The 16,443-nt window shown below is 43.7% G+C and overlaps 1 protein-coding gene across 2 annotated transcripts in view; it reads right to left on the bottom strand.

Moving 5' to 3' along the window:
• The window catches only part of PSD3 (pleckstrin and Sec7 domain containing 3), a 572,386-nt gene that overhangs the window by 368,568 nt on the left and 187,375 nt on the right, over nucleotides 1-16,443 (bottom strand). For both annotated transcript variants that reach the window (XM_022571390.2, XM_022571392.2), the window contains exon 4: nucleotides 13,127-13,522. In XM_022571390.2, the coding sequence (XP_022427098.2) occupies nucleotides 13,127-13,522 (396 nt within the window). The remainder of the gene's footprint in view (nucleotides 1-13,126; nucleotides 13,523-16,443) is intronic.

Genomic DNA, 16,443 nt, shown 5'->3' with positions numbered 1-16,443 from the left:
CCAAAGAGCTGCACAGACCATGCCTTGCAAGGACACCCTACGAACCATCAGGAGGTCTCTTCGGCAAAGTGGGACCACAGGGACTTCAGTTTGAATTGTTACCATCGGCACATATTCCTTTTGTATTTCTGAAAACTAGTTCAAAATTAAATTTAAAAGCTATAAGGATTAGCTGCACTGGAAAGTCATGCAGGCAAACAGAAACTGACTAAACTATTTTAAATTAAACAAAAGCCTTAGAAACACTAATCTAGACATGAAACCTTTATAAAAGCAAAACAGGGGAAAAGAGACTCATTTACAAATTGTATGATTTTTCCCCTCATAGTAACGGAAAAACATAGAGCAATTCTTAAAGGAGCAAACAAATTGTTAGGCATTTTCACATATTTTATCTCATTTAATGTCTTCAATAACCACGGAAAAAAGACATCATCCACAAGCTATAGTCCAGGAAATAGGAGCTAAGGAGCTTCGCCCAGCCACTAACTCCTGGAGCATGAAGACAGAGCGGGTCAACCTGTGAACATAGAAAAACCCGGTAAGAGTGGCCACCGCTCCAGGCAGAGCACGACCTGCACCTACAGGAAGAACCAGAAGGAGCGGCCAGGTCCCAACAACGTTTCCACTGCACTCCCAGTGTGGGCTGCGTGGCCCCTGAGTGGCACGTGAGTGCACTCAGTGCTGTTCTCCCCGTTCAAAGATGATGAAACTAACCCTCACTGAAAGGACTTGAGCATAAAGACGTTTTCACAGTGTTGATGGTTTTGTACCAATCTACCCATCTTCCTCCCTCCCTCTGTGGAGCCTTCCACAAAGGCTCCATCTGACAGATGACTGGGGGAGGGGGGCAGGGCGGGGCAAGGGGCCACAGGCGCTGAGGAGGCACCGCCTGGAACCCTGGCGCAAAGAAGCCCTGACGCGTTTACTGTGTGAGCGTACCCACAAGTCCATGTTTGTGACCACCGGTCTACAGGCCCAGGCCCAGGCCCTCTCACGTCTGATCTAAGGGAGAACGACTTAAACACAGTAATAGCCGTGCTTTATTCACACTTGCTGAGCTCTGACTAAGACAGGAGAAAGGCTGCTGAACTCGCCCACGCACTGCACCTCTGTTAACCCTCACAACCGCCACCCCGTGCTCGCTCCGGTCACCGTTCATACTTCACGTGTGAAGAGACTGAGGGTCAGGGTAGTGAAGTAACTCACTAGAGGTCAAACGGTAAGAAACGGAGGTAAAACTTAAACCGCTGAGACTATGACTCCTCAGTCCAGGCTCATACATACTCACCAACACACCAATTACACTCAGCTGACTACCCCAGACATCCAAGCCCTGAGGTTCTCACCGGCCTTGGGGTGTCCATGAATCTTTTAACTCCAAGCATCTCAAGAATGGAAGTAATATCAACGCACTGGCTCTGGCCCTTCTCCACCATCTGACCCTAGAGCTGCCCAGCATATGCCCTGGCCTGAACATGAAGAGAGACCTTCCCAGAGAGAACTGTGGAGCTCGTTCCCTCAGCTCCAGATAAAAACTCCCTTTACCTTTTTTCTTTAGATAACGGACTAGTCTTTGAAGTTTCAAAACCAACGCCAAATTCTAAGACAGATCATGTCTCTACACTAACAGCACAGCCAACTTCCCTTTAGAGCAGTGATACACCAAAATAAGAGTGGGAGCCTTGCGCAGCAGTCAGAATGGACTCCACTGAAATGACAAAGCTCAAGCTGGTGACCTCCCGACGCCTGAAGTTTAGTAGAAGGCGGCTGGCACCGCCCTGGGTGCAGGAGCACAGAGCAACACCTGCTGGCCTCAAAGGGCAGCACAGCTCCATCAAGGGAGCATCTCACTGCCCAAACATCACAGCCCTGTACAAATACACCCTCCGCACTTCGGACATCCTTGTTTAGAAAACAATATACAGGAATTATCATTTTCCTAAGTTTCTTCTAAGACTTTCTTACAATGTTTTTCACTTGAAATAAAAGTTTAAAATCCAAGGAATTTTCTGTAAGTACAATCACACATAATCCAGCACTGCCTGGGACCAGACAAAGAACATAAAGTCAATTCCAGTTACCTTTGCCAGCAAACAGCCTGCCCGTAATTTTGTCACGAATACAAAGAACATCCCCTGGTCCCATTTGTTTAGCAGAACTTCATCATCGGAAAGGGCTCTTTCAATGCACTTCTACAGCTGCTTCCTTTGGGAGCGCAGACTGCTGCACCCTGACTGGGCAGCGACATTCTCCCAGAACGCCACTGTTCCCTCAGGGCTGCGGGGTAAGAACTTGAAGAAGCTGAAGGAGTACTTCCCCTTGCCCCGCCTCCCCTCTCCGCAGGCAGCCCCCCTCCAAGAGAGCTTCAGAAGTCCAGATCCTGGGAAGCCACGCATGACCTCACAAACCTCCAGCTTAACTCTTTAGAAGCCAGGAGGCCAGCTGACTACAGGGAGAAAGGACAACTGTGCTAGCTTATCTGGAGTGGTTGCTGCTTATGTGAGAAAGAGAGTTTGTCTTTCAAACATCATTTGAAAAAGAAGAAAAAAAGTGTTAATCTCAGCATTGTTTTTCTTAAGTAGCACTACAGTTTTTGAGGTCCTATTTTTAAAGACCATCATTTCCTACAGCACACACATTCTGGCTATAAGGGAATGGCTGAAATAGGCAATAAATAGATCTGATTCATTTATATTATATAAAATTCACCTGTGTTAAAATTCACACTTAATTTTATGTGATTTGTGTTTTCCTATTTTCTAGTTTTGTTTCTGTTTTTCTGCTATCCTTAAATGAAAAGACTCATTTGGCCTTTTGCTCAAACCCTGCTTTAGACGGCCAGAAGGGGACAGACAACACTCAGGGCTGTCAGACGCAGGCAACAACTGCCACCAAGGCATCTGAGAAACTGCAACCTACGGGACTTGGGGGTGGGGGGCGGGGGCGGGGCGGACGGAATGGACGCGCACCAGGCCTAACTAATGGATAACAGAGTCCACATCAGAGCTCCTGAAGGGAGAGGAGACTGGTTTCGCTTCATTTTTTTCCCATGCTTTCTCTTTAAGCTCCTGCTATTTTTGTTGGGATTTGGGAATTATAAGGATCAGGAGGTAAAATAACTAAAAATTACTTTATAAACAGAAGTAGATAAAATTACATACTCTCAAAGAAAATGTAATATGCCCTTTCAAGAATGCCTTGGTTCACCCAGAAAATGATTATAACTTACTGTCCAGCAATTTTATTCCTAAATATATACCTAGCCTAGAGAAACTCTCCACATGTGCACAATAAACCACTAATTAGAATGTTCACTGCCATGCCATTTAAAATAACAAAAATACAAGACAGCCAAAATGTTCATAACTAGACAAATGGGAAAATTAGTTACAGTGTATATTCATGCAATGAATATTATTCACCAAATAATTAATACACTAGGGCTTTATGAATCAGTAAGAATGAATTTGAAATGTTGAGCAAATAAGTGAGTTACAAAAGGAAACAAGATAGCACTTATATAAAGTTCAGAAACATGTGAAAGAATATCATATATTGTTTATGGGTTCACACCTATATAGGCACAATACACGCCCACAGGTCATGGTGACCTTTAGGAAGAGAACAAGAGAGATGGGACCACAGAGGCACTGACTGCAACAATTTATTTCTCAAATTGGCTGGCGAGATGGAAGGTGTTTATTAACTTTTACACTTCTGGGTGTGCCTAGGACGTGCAGAAGTTGTAAAAGTCAACTGCATGATGACTGCCTTTCAAGTGGATTCAGTGGCCTCAATCTAGAAAATTAACACAACAGGAGGCAAAGAGATTAATAAGCCCTCAACTCCCCACTCTCAAGCCCCCAATCCAAGCAGATGTTCCTAACTCTACCTCCACCTGGAAAGTCTCCCCCAGCCCACAGCCATGTCCACACACCCACCGGGTCCTCCAAAGCCAATGCTGGAATAGTCCTAGCCTCGGAACCTTAGTGCCCCACCCACTAGGCCCTGTTCCAGGGTGATCTGTAAGTTATCTGCCCCCTCTTTGGGAGACACCTAGTACCTAGTATAGAGCAGCTGCTAACTGAGTTCCTCATTCAACAAAAACTGGGCACCCAGCATGTGCTGGACTCTGTAACAGGTTCTCTGAGTCTTAAATCTAAAGACTTGTGAAGTTCACTGCCTAATAGGAGGGACAGGCTCAGACCTAAGTGTAATATTATATGATGAACCCTAAAATAGTTGCTAAGTGAATGGAGTGTGAATAATGAACATTTATAATTTTGTTTCGCAATAATAATTATTCAATACCTCTTAATTTCTCTATACTAAAGATTTCATATTACTACTCTTGACTAGAAAATGTCACCGTTGTGTCGAGGTGCAGCTGCTATATAATTATGAAGAAAATAAACTATCATTAAAACTCCTCACCTTCAAGTAATCTAAGGCTCTTAGAATTATTATTACAGATAAACAACATCCTAAGTTGATCTGACCATGGTACACTCACAGCAGGTGACTCTGAGGAAGTTTTAAAGAGAACAGTTCAAGCAGTGTTATTACTGAAAATAAGAGCCAACATTTTCTGAGTAATCATCAAGTGACAGTAAATTATTATCCCTTTTCCCAGATAAGTAAGCTGAGGTTTAGTAGAGATAATTCACAAAATATGAGCCAAAGCAGTCTGACTTAACCCACACTCTTCACTAGGAAACCATACTGTTTCCTAGCAGGAAAATGGGTCAACCTCTATATTTCTAGAGCAGGAATGGGCACCCTGTGATCACTACACCAAAGGTGACACAAGAAATCATTTCAAAGTTCATAGCCAGGGCCACTCACTTTTATGAACCTCTGTTAAGAAATTTCTCCGTCAGTAGCACAGTGACATATAACAGGCCTGCCGCCCCCCCCCCCGCCCCCGAGAACATGGACTGTCTTACTCAGCTTTTTATTCTGCCTTTAACAGTTTCCCGTGCTTCTCAAACTTTAAAGTACTCATGAATCACCTGGCAATTTGTTAAAAAAATACACATTTTGACTGAGTAGGTCAGGGATGAGGTCTGCATTACACATTTCTAACAAGCTCAAAAATGAGAGGTTGACAACTTAGGCTGAACATGAGCATCTTTCCACGAAAAGCTTCCGAAGCTGTCACTGCCTGGGTACCACCCTCGACCAGCAGAGTCATAATCTGTGGTGGCAAAGCATGGAGAGTGCCTCCTAATTCCAGATTCAGAGAAAAGTGCCTGGGGACAGAGGCCCAAGCACAAGGGCATGAGAAGCTGTCAAGGGATTTCTCTAACATTTAGACGCTAGATGGTTTAGATGGAGTTTACATTAATCCTCATTAGCATGCATGAGAAAGATTATGTTCAACTTGCCTGGCACCATGGCCCTATGGTACTGAATAGCAGGGCTCTGCTAGGAGCTTGTGCCAATTTAATACAGTTTACAGAAAGTGTCTAAGACACACGGGAGAAAAAGAAAAACAAGATTAAAGCACTGGAAAGATACCCATTTGGGGCTCTGATAAATTGGTACTTCTATGTAAAAGACTTTCAGAGAACTTTATTTGGAGAAGGTCTCTGTCTTTTTTCTTCCCCAGCGGATCAATGGATAACGTTTCTCATCCAATGTTGCAAGTCTTGTGTTAAGTGACCTCTGCTGAGAGAAAACGTTATTGCTGCCTTTAAAAGTTAAATATTGCACTGATATATGAATAGAAAGATTGCTGCATCACCCTGACCAGTTAAAATAACCGCCAATCCAGTTTTTATTTAGAGCTATGATTCTCCTTGTAATAACATGTAACTCCAACGTCCTCTATCATTTGAGGTCTTGCAATATAGTCTTGGATGAAAGATCACCCACTTAGCCAGCACTCCACAGCACCCTTCACACCAACGTCCAGGTCACTACTTTGTATGTCTTAAGGTTTAAACTACAGAATTAGAATGCTTCTGGGAAACCCTGTTTCAAATCCAGGACCATTTCCTGAAGTCATCACTGAGTTATACAAGAGACCCCAGCAAACAGGGAGAGGCCAAACCCACAGAGCCAGAGCCAGGCCTGCCTGACAGGACAGCCACACCGGCTCCCTGACAATTGGACACTGCTGGGGACTGAAGGTGAGCACCAAAGAGCCGCCTGGAAACTCCGGTCAGAGGCATACGTCCTACCCAGGTGGCATCAGAAAGGGCTCCCGTGTGCACCTCTCTCCAGCCTGGCCTCAGCCGCTCCTCGCCCTCCCAGAGCTCACTGCGAGCCTCCCCTCCAAATGGTGACTCCATGTCTCTGCATATGAAGGGTCCTCCCTCTCCTCAAATTCAATCTGTGTAAACAGACACCACTGGGAGGCGCCCTCTTACAAACCCTGCTGCTCCCCCCAACTCCCGCTGATTGTTTCCTGACTTGGTAAGTCATCCACACTGGAAATCTCACAGTCACCTTGATGCAGCCCCCGTGTCCTAGATTCAAACACTCACCAAATTCTTGCGTCTTTCCTTCTTTATCAGGCTTTTTCTTATTTATTTTCTTATATTCCTTAGACTATTACTCAGACTACTGCAAAACTCATGATAAAAATGAATATCCACAAACTAGAACTTAGCAAATTCTTACAACAGAACTGTAAACTGGGTGATAAGGTTATTTCCATTTTACCAGTAAGGAATGGGAGGTTCCTAGAAGTGAAATAACCTACCCTGGACCAAGCAGCCAGTAGAGAGGATGATCTGACCTCCTGTCTTCTGATCCCAAATCCCCATATTTATGCCACCCCACCACAGTACATTGAATTTTATTCAGGACATCCAGTACCAGGTGTTTCAGACAGCTCAGAGGCTGACCCAGGGCCTGAGCAGGCGATAGACTGGCATAACAACTCTTCTCCAGGTTACCACTGCTGTTCGTATTATCATTAGTTTACAGTTATCTCCTACTACATGCTAGGCATTGTGAAACCACTTGATTTTCTATTCTTGATTTTTTTTCACTTAATCTCATTTGCTTTTGAATAGGTGTTATTCATTCCATTTTACACTTGGAAAGGTTCCCAGGTTTTCTGTAACTTACTCAAGATCACACCCCCAGTAAGTACCTGAGGCAGGATCTGAACCCAGATATGACCGGCTCTGAAGCCAGGAGAGCCCCTGCCCTCAGCAATGAGCAGGGGCTCCTTTGCAGTTAAGAAAAAAAAAAAAAATCATCATCACAACTGCTTCAGAAAGCTAGAAAGAGAAAAATAAGAACCTATCTTCTACAGAACAAGTTTTAAAACATGAGAGAAAAGGCCTGAAGAGATCACCAGAGCAGCAGGAATGAACCTGAGAGGCAGGAGCTCCCCACCTGGAGGACAGAGGAGGTCAGCCAGATCCCCCCAAACAAGTTCACAAGATCAAGGTCTTTTCCTGTCACCAGCTTAACTAATGTCACATGATTTTAATATTTTACATTATACTAAAATACCTGCAAGGAATTCCCTGGCGGTCCAGTCGTTAGGACTCAGCACTCTCACTGCCGGGGCCCAGGTTCAATCCCTGGTTGGGGACCTAAGACACCACAAGTTGCGTGGCCTGGCCAAAAATAATAATTAATTAATTAGTTAATTACTTAATTAAATACCTGCAGGTTTTAAGTTGGGATGTCAAAATGTATTTGAAATCACACTTCAACAAATTTCTCTAAGTACTAATCTTGTTTCATGTGACTTTTCCTAGACAGAAAGACACTAAAGAAAAAGAAAAACAGGAAGAGAAAAGATACTTCCAATGTCTGCACTTCATTTGAGAAAGGTGAGAAGGCAGAAAACCGGCAACTACCAGCTGGAGTGGACCCAACTGAGCGGAGCACTCCCCAGGCGTAAGAGCTGCACACAGACGTAATCCACCCCCTCTGCGGGGCTCCTCGGGATCCTGAGCGCTCTCCGAAAGAAAAACTGGGAAGCCTAGACGTGGAGTATATATATCTGTTACACCAAAAATGTAATCTTAAAAGGCAGTTGTGTGTATTTCAGAGAATCAAAAGAGAAATCCCTGCCATATGGCTGTATTTGCTGTCCCTTTTCCCATCTGTCCAAACCCAAGCTCCATAGAAATAAACAATATTCAGCCCTGCTAATGGTCACAGTGACCACATTTGTGCCCTGCAGGCTTCAGGTCAGGACTTACTGACTGGAGCTGCAGTCTTCAGCTGATGGGCCGGAGAGGGAGAAGCACCCAGACACAAAGGAACCCATTGGCCCTGGGTATCTGTAAGTCTCTAATTATCCTTTCTAATTTTGGAGCCACGTGACTGGATTCCACACAGCACCACTGAACCCGCTAGCTAGCCTGAGTGCTCTGCAGCTGGACCACAAAGGGAGGGGATGCTACTCTTTGCTCCTTCATTAAACTATTGTGTTACATTCACAGGGTGAGCTATTTCCGCATTGGCATGCGGCTCTCTGGTCAACATCAGTGTTCAGAGCACCTGAGAGAATTAACTATTCCTGCCAAACTGATTCCAGGATCTTAAGAGGTGTTTTCAGCTTATAATGAGCGATCTATTTGATACTGCAAAGGTACATAACCCTTTAAAAGACAGAGTCAGCACACATACTCTCTACAAACGTCCTTTCCAACCCTATTCTAGAATATTACAGATTTGAAGTATTTTCTTCTTTGACTTACGTGGAGCTCAGTCCCGCTCTGGCCACAAAGCCTGGCTAAATCCAGGCCTGGGAGGTGTTCCTGAGAGGGAACTAAGGTGTGTTGAAGTGCCACAGGTCCTCGTCACCCTCCCCAACCACTCCACCTTTCTTACAGGAAGCAACACAATTGAGAACAGTGTCATCCTGTGTTCAAAAGAAATCACTGTCAGATACCCCCACTGAAATAATCTTTAATGATGTAAAAGCATATACTGATATAGAAAAGTATTTAAAAATATACCTAGGCAATGTCAAGCAAAAATATTTTTGTTTTGAGATCAAAAATAAATGGTCTCTGGAGCCTGACTGCCTGGGTTCAAATACTGGGTGTGGCACTTACCATTTGTGTGACTTTGAGCAAGTTACTCAACTGCTCTGAGCCTCAGTTTCCTTACCTGGAAAATTAGAACATTAATGTTCCTTTCTCTTAGCTTATTGTGTGAATTAAGCACCATGTCTTTACTAAAGAAAGAAAACCTATGGAATACATATGATGCATAGGACATAAGATGGTGTTTAGAAACAACCTAAAGTGATCTTATAATACTGTCTAATACTTTATACATCAAAAGCAGTACCTCAATAGGAATGGGCTTAATTTTCTTGGTTCAAGTCCAGCTAGAATCAAAGCAGCATTATCAGCGCAGATTAGTCTTATCATTCCCTTTCCTTTGTGCTTTCCTCAGTGTTCACTTTATCCAACACAGTCAGACCCCCCAGTCCACTGCCAAGGAAACAGGAGAGACCAGTGAGTACAGGTGGAATGCTAAGCACATGCACTTGTTTTATTTATCACTTTTGCTGTGTTGCTTTATCACAACATTTATTAATAAATGAATTTTTTTCTCCTTGAAGCCAAACACTTTGGCCTTGAGTGCCTAACAGAAGGGAGTCAATCGGGGTGACAGTTGTGCAGTCAGCGTCCTAGTCTGGACTTCCTTAACAGACTCAGTACCTCAGTATCTACTCCTTACCTCTGCAGAGGGATGTTTTAATGCAGAAGAAATTTTTAAAAGCCTGATCATTGATTACATTAAAAAATTTATGGAGACAGGTTTATTAACAATTTGGGAATTTTTTCTCTTTTTTTTAACATCTTTACTGGAGTATAATTGCTTTACAATGGTGTGTTAGTTGCTGCTTTATATAACAAAGTGAATCAGCTATATGTATACATATATCCCCATATCTCTTCCCTCTTACATCTCCCTCCCACCCTCCCTATCCCACCCCTCTAGGTGGTCACAAAGCACAGAGCTGATCTCCCTGTGCTATGCAGCTGCTTCCCACTAGCTATCTGTTTTACATTTGGTAGTGTATATATGTCCACGCCACTCACACTTCGTCCCAGCTTACCCTTCCCCCTCCCTGTGTCCTCAAGCCCATTCTCTACATCTGCGTCTTTATTCCTCTCCTGCCCCTAGGTTCTTCAGAACCATTTTTTTAGATAACAATTTGGAAATTTTTTTCTAAAATTGAACACATACACCAACAACAACCACCAGCTCTACAATTACCAACTCAGACTTACGGCTCCATGAATATATGGCATGAGAGAAATTAGATCGAAAGAAAGAATACAGATATGAAACCAGGCAGCCTAGAACAGTCAATGTACCTGGTCTAGGAGTCACGCAATTTGAATTCTGGTGCAAGATCTGTCACCAGGTAATTCTATCCCACCCAACTGGGACTCAGATTCTTTACTGTAAAACAGGGTTATCTAAGACCCCCTTTAAGCTGGAAAATATCATTATTCTTCAACCCACGATTCCTCTGGTGCTACAACTTCTCCAAAGCACCAAGAAGGCAGAGAAGGTAGAGAAAAATATGAAAATTATTCCCGATTCCCTAAAATTTCTTAGAATGATTGAGCCCATCCTAATTTTTAACCGTGAATCACCAAACAAAAAACCTCCTCCACCTGTAACTGCTTATTATCTTATGCCAAGTCGAAGAACACAAATGGCGTGCCCTTGCCAAGCTGGTCTGTCCACATCACTAGCAGTGCTCAAGGAAGGGTGAATGACCACTGGTCAGGAATCATGTGGACAGTGCCAGAGCCCATATCTAACATGCTTCTCATTCAGTACTGGAATTCGGTCTCATGGCTGGGCAAGATCTCATGGTTTGACAATGCAGGTAACACAGCTGAAACCTTATCTCAAGTTGGCCTGAAGTATACCACTGTCCACATCTGAGATGCTAAAATACTATAGCCTACCCCAATACTCTCTCTTAACTACCCAGCTCTGCCCTACTAATGACTGGCACTCACCCTGGCCCCAATGATGGCTGCTTCCTATTCTGAGTGTGCAAACCACACTTTTGATAAACCTTTCACCTTCCTGTTCTGACTTGCTGATGTTTACTTCTTGTCTTTACTTACTTACCCTCCCTGTGGCTTCTGCAGCAAGGCCTCTCAGCCAAAAACACCTCAGGTCCCCGACAACTTCAACTCACTCCAGCAAGTTGGATTGGAATTTCAATGAAATTATCTGCATTTTACCACAACTTACAGTTACCCGAGATGATGGTGAAACTAAACGACTAAAGTAGCACCATCCACCCAGGGACACCCCCTCTCAAGGATGTCCCCTCAGAGACACCCCTCTCTCTGGCCCCTTCTAGAAACACCCCCTTCTCAGGGATGCCCCCCTTCCCTCAGGGATACCACCTCTTAGAGATCGGGTATAAATGCGGGTTTATCAGCCAGTTCTGATTCACACATTTGCTCCAGCTTTTACTTGGTACCAGGTACTGTGCTAGGTGCTTTAATCTATATTAACTCTTTAAATCACATGGCCACACAGCATACTAAGTATCATTAACCCTACTGTGCAAATAAATAAAGGGGGTTTCAGAAAGAATAAGTGGCTTGTCCAAGAAATTCAGACCAAGGTCTTCTGCTTCTGAGAGTTGTGTGACCCAAGAAGACAACCAACATCCATGGTCTATTTCACATGGAAATGCATAGCTGCAACGTTACCATGTGCCAGTCTTGAATGTGCTCAGCCAATGAACTATAAACCTATAAACTGCTTATAGGAAACACTTAACATAGAACAGACTGATCATAAAAACAGGCTCATTAGAAATCTGTAATATGGGGACTTCCCTGGTGGTGCAGTGGTTAAGAATCTGCCTGCCAATGCAGGGGGCATGGGTTCGAGCCCTGGTCTGGGAAGATCCCACATGCTGCGGAGCAACTAAGCCCGTGCGCCACAACTACTGAGCCCGCGGCTCTAGAGCCTGCGAGCCACAACTACTGAGCACACATGCCACAACTACTGAGCCCACACGCCTAGAGCCCATGCTCCGCAACAGGAGAGGCCACCTCAATGAGAAGAACGTGCACCACAATGAAGAGTAGCCCCTGCTCGCCGCAACTAGAGAAAACCCGCATGCAGCAACGAAGACCCAACGCAGCCAAAAATAAATAAATAAATTTATATATTAAAAAAAAAAGAAATCTGTAATATGTATACTGACTTTTAAAAAAAAGAAACACTGACATTTTTTCATACAACTTTAAAATAGTTTATCCCCATTTAACCTCCCCTGCACCTCCCCAAACATGTGAATTGACACATTTTAATTCAGGAAAAACATATTAAAACTAAATTCATAAAATGATTAAGAAGTTTAGCATTCTCTTCCCACTTATGGAGATGCTGAAGGACAGGTAAATGACCCTAGAACGATGAATGACAAGAGATGAAGTGCTGGATAATCCATAAAGAGACAGGGAATCACTAAATGACAGGTACAGCACATAAAACCTACATAATTTGTGATTTTGTGTTCTAGGGAGAGTTAAATCCTAAAGTAGAGAGAGAAAATAAGTATTTATGGCGTTGACCAAGGGATCAGCTCTACCAAGCACCCATATAATTAGATCTTCCCCCACCATCTCAGGAACATGAAGACTTCCCAGCAGAATGGGACCTCACAGAGCAAACGGCCAAAAGAGATTATAGTGACCATCTAATCCAACACCCTCTACTTACAGTCAAGGAATCTCTGGCCTAATCAAACAACCTGCCCCAAGTAATCAACCAATGCCAGTGGCAGAATGAAAGCCAAGATCTCCCAGTGTCCTTTTCCCAGCACCAGGCCACTGCTACCAAAGCTGCATCATGGGAGCCAATACATACTCATCACCCACAAGTATTTGTTCAGGATCCAATTTACATACGGTAATACAAGAAATACTGCCAAATAGAATGTCCACAGGTTGCCAATTTGGCAAACCACTAAATTGTACTCTACCTGCCCCCAAAACCCAAATTACTTTTCACTCACATCATTCACTTATATCCACAGAAACCAGCCAAATGCTTTTCAAATATGTTCCACACTCAGATTTCCCAAAGAAAAACTGCTACAAAAACCACCAGCACAAAATTAAGAGAATGGGACCAGTACCTTCCCCAGAAAGCAATCTCTGGGGTGCCTTTCGCGTAGGTGGAGTTACTGGAGCCACTCAGCCCATTGGTGTTCCCACCAGAATAGCCCATCACTATTCCACCATCTGCAGAGATGCTCAGGACGTCCTGCTGTCCTCCCATTGATGTCCTCTCCAGGAACTGACCACCTTCTTTAATGCGCTGTTGTATCATGGGAGTGAGGGGCACTTCAAAGCTAAAATAGCTATCAGGCTCTGAATATAAAGTCTCCAAGGACTCAGCACTGTAGTATAAAGAAGTGTTGTCCAAAATGGTTTCAAACTGGGAGCTGTACACATCAGTGGAGTCCTCTGCACAACCAGACCCAAGGATATCATCATCTCTGGCCCGAAAGTGCTCCTCTTGCTCAAGAATCCTGGAAAGCACATAAAACGGACGAATTTCAATATCAGGTTATTCTTTCCCCTCCAACCATATAAAAAAGGGAACATTCTATAGAGCTAACACTTGTATTCAGTGGGCTTATGTCAATACATTTGGGAAGGAAGATTTCATAGAAACATATTCAGGCTGAAAAAACTCTTTAGCATACATACGCTATGCTACCCTCTACATAATTTAATATAGTTTTGAACTATTTCCTAATATGTGAATCAGGTCCAAAGAATATTTCAATAAAATGTTAAAATAATGAATTTTCATCTAGCCAACTAAACTCCAAAAATCCAAATTAACAGCTACTGTCATTCTTAATTTTAACAGAAAGAGGTCATTAACAGGTAAATGACCTGTTAGAAGATAAATATATTGTGTAAACTTAATGGACGAAAAATACACTAAACTTTCATCAGTCTGTTAATATTTTCTGATTTAAAAAAGACCAAACGCCCTCAAGAAGATAAATATTCTATAATCCAAGGGCCGTCCCCTGGTGACAATAAGACAGCACTGCAGAGAGGGTTCAGGTCCAGAAACAGCCAGCCAGTAAACGACCTTTTAAAAAAATAAATAAGTAAGAGCCAACAAACGTGTTTACTACAGGGCTAACCAAAACAGTGACAACCTACAAAAAACGTACAAGTTAATATACCTGGGGCGTTAATTAATTAATATGCAGCATGTTCTTCAAATATTAAAAATGAACATTAGAATAACTAAATAAAATTTTAAAACTCAGTAAGAGAAAGAAGACAAGAGACAGAAAAACGTGGAGCTGAATCTGGATGTGCCAATTACTAGCTGAGCCTCAGGAACAAAACAGAAATAGGAATAAAACTACCTGGTAGGTAACCCACATTTCTAGGTATTACCAGGACTCACGTTCAACAGTACAGTTGTCTCTGCTGTTTTTAAATTACTGAAGGCCTACCCCACACCAAGTACTATTGTGGGTTCTACCTCTAAATGGCTCCTCAGGGCGCTTGCAGTGAAACAGGAAGCTCAGGATGAGGCCTCTCCCTACCTCTGCTCACCTATTTCCCACCCTCCCCCAGCCCCCAGGCTCCAGCCACACGGGGAGGAGGGCGGACGGAGGGTCACATCTTAAAAGGCACCTGGAGGCTTCTGCTTCCCAGCATCCAGGAAGCATGCTCCATTAGCGACAAGCAGTCCTCCTTTGCCCAGGTGGTTCCCTCTGCCTGGAATATCCTCCTCCCCATTCTCTGCTGGGCAAACACGTATTCATTCCTGAAGTCTCAGCGTAACTATCACTTCCACAGAAAGGCCTTCCCCAAGCCATCAACCGAATCAGCCTCTCTCCTGCATTCAGACTATTCTTTCTAGGGACCTCCCTGGCGGTCCAGTGGTTGGGACTTCGCCTTCCAATGCCGGGGTGAGGGTCTGAACCCTGGCTGGGCAGCTGGGATCCCACGTGCCTCGCCTCGGGGCCAAAGGGCCAAAAGGTGAAGCAGAAGCAATACTGTAACAAATTCAATAAAGACATTAAAAATGGTCCACATCAAAAAAAACTTTAAAACAAAACAAAACTATTCTTTCTAGTATGTCTCCCTTCTTCTCCTTTACGGAACCCAGCACAATTAGAGGTCCCAGCATTATTAATGTGTTGATCTTCAGAAGTAAACTCCATGAGGTCAGTGACCTCAGGCCATGTCTATTTTCCACTGTTTTTTTTTTTTTTTTTTGCCCTCCCCGCACAGCTTGCATGATCTTAGTTTCCCAACCAAGAATGGAACCCATGCCCCCTGCAGTGGAAGCACAGAGTCCTAACCACTGGACCGCCAGGGAATTCCCAGGGCCATGTCTATTTTGAACATTCCTTTATGCCCAGCATCTCTAGCCGTATCAAGGACAGAGCAGACAACTGAAAACCATTTGTGGAAGGACAGGAAGGGAAGGAGGGTGGGAGGAAAGGAGGAATGAATTAATAATCTGCACAAGCACAGAAGTGCATACCCCAGTGGGAATATAATTACCGAGCCATGTGCCACATATCAGGGCTCCTTTTGAGAGGAGTCTGGAGATTTTCGTAGGGGGGATGGGGACAGGAGGGAGAGGAGTCCTGACAGCCAACCTAAAGGAGCATCTCTTCGTGGATCTGTTAGTTAACTGTGGAGAAAATGGCATCTCCTTACACCAAACAAACAAAACCCTTCAGGCATGACACAGATGTTTTCCCATGTGAACTACTACAGGTGGAGGACTGACAAGACGGCACACATTTGAAATGACTTTGCCAAAAGGAACACTCTACAGTCAGACTACAAGCAAAGGAAGTGAAGACAGACAGGTATGGCTTCCATTTTTCCAGTCTCTCAGCCGGTATGGATGCCAGAAATGTAGGGAGAGACCAGGAAATACCATATGATGCCAAGTTTACTCATCAGGGCTGTAATCAAAACATGCTGCTTGTGAGAAGGGAGACCCATGTGAGTGCCATGGAAGAACTGAATTCTGACCTCCTGATCTCCTCTTTCAATCTAGAAAACTGAGCCAGCCTCTGTGTTCCTACATGTATAAGGCTGTATGCAGGCAACAGTGCTGCACCCAGAAGAAATGCCTGAGTTAAGATGTAACGACTACAGGATGTCAAAAAGAGTTCAAACCTTTCCACATTGTTAAAGATAATCGTGGGGTATTTAGTTACCTTGATGTTGGAGAAGTTGCAACCTGTCAAATACAATAAAACATCAGAAATGGATTCACCTAGTTTAGAGTTCACAGTCTCCCCATATGGACAACTTTATAACAAGACCACTTTAACATCTCGGAACCTTAGAAGCAACATAGCTTACAGTCACTTCTCTTCCATTCTGTGGTAAACAAGGACCCAGGATATTGTGAATCGAGTTCTCACTGGCATCACAGACAGCAGGATAC

Source organism: Delphinapterus leucas, chromosome 21 (assembly GCF_059928025.1).
Source record: "Delphinapterus leucas isolate spDelLeu-1000000601 "Yukka" chromosome 21, BTC_Dleu_Yukka2, whole genome shotgun sequence".
In the NCBI taxonomy this organism is placed as follows: domain Eukaryota; kingdom Metazoa; phylum Chordata; class Mammalia; order Artiodactyla; family Monodontidae; genus Delphinapterus; species Delphinapterus leucas.
This window is presented reverse-complemented; position numbering and strand designations above follow the sequence as displayed.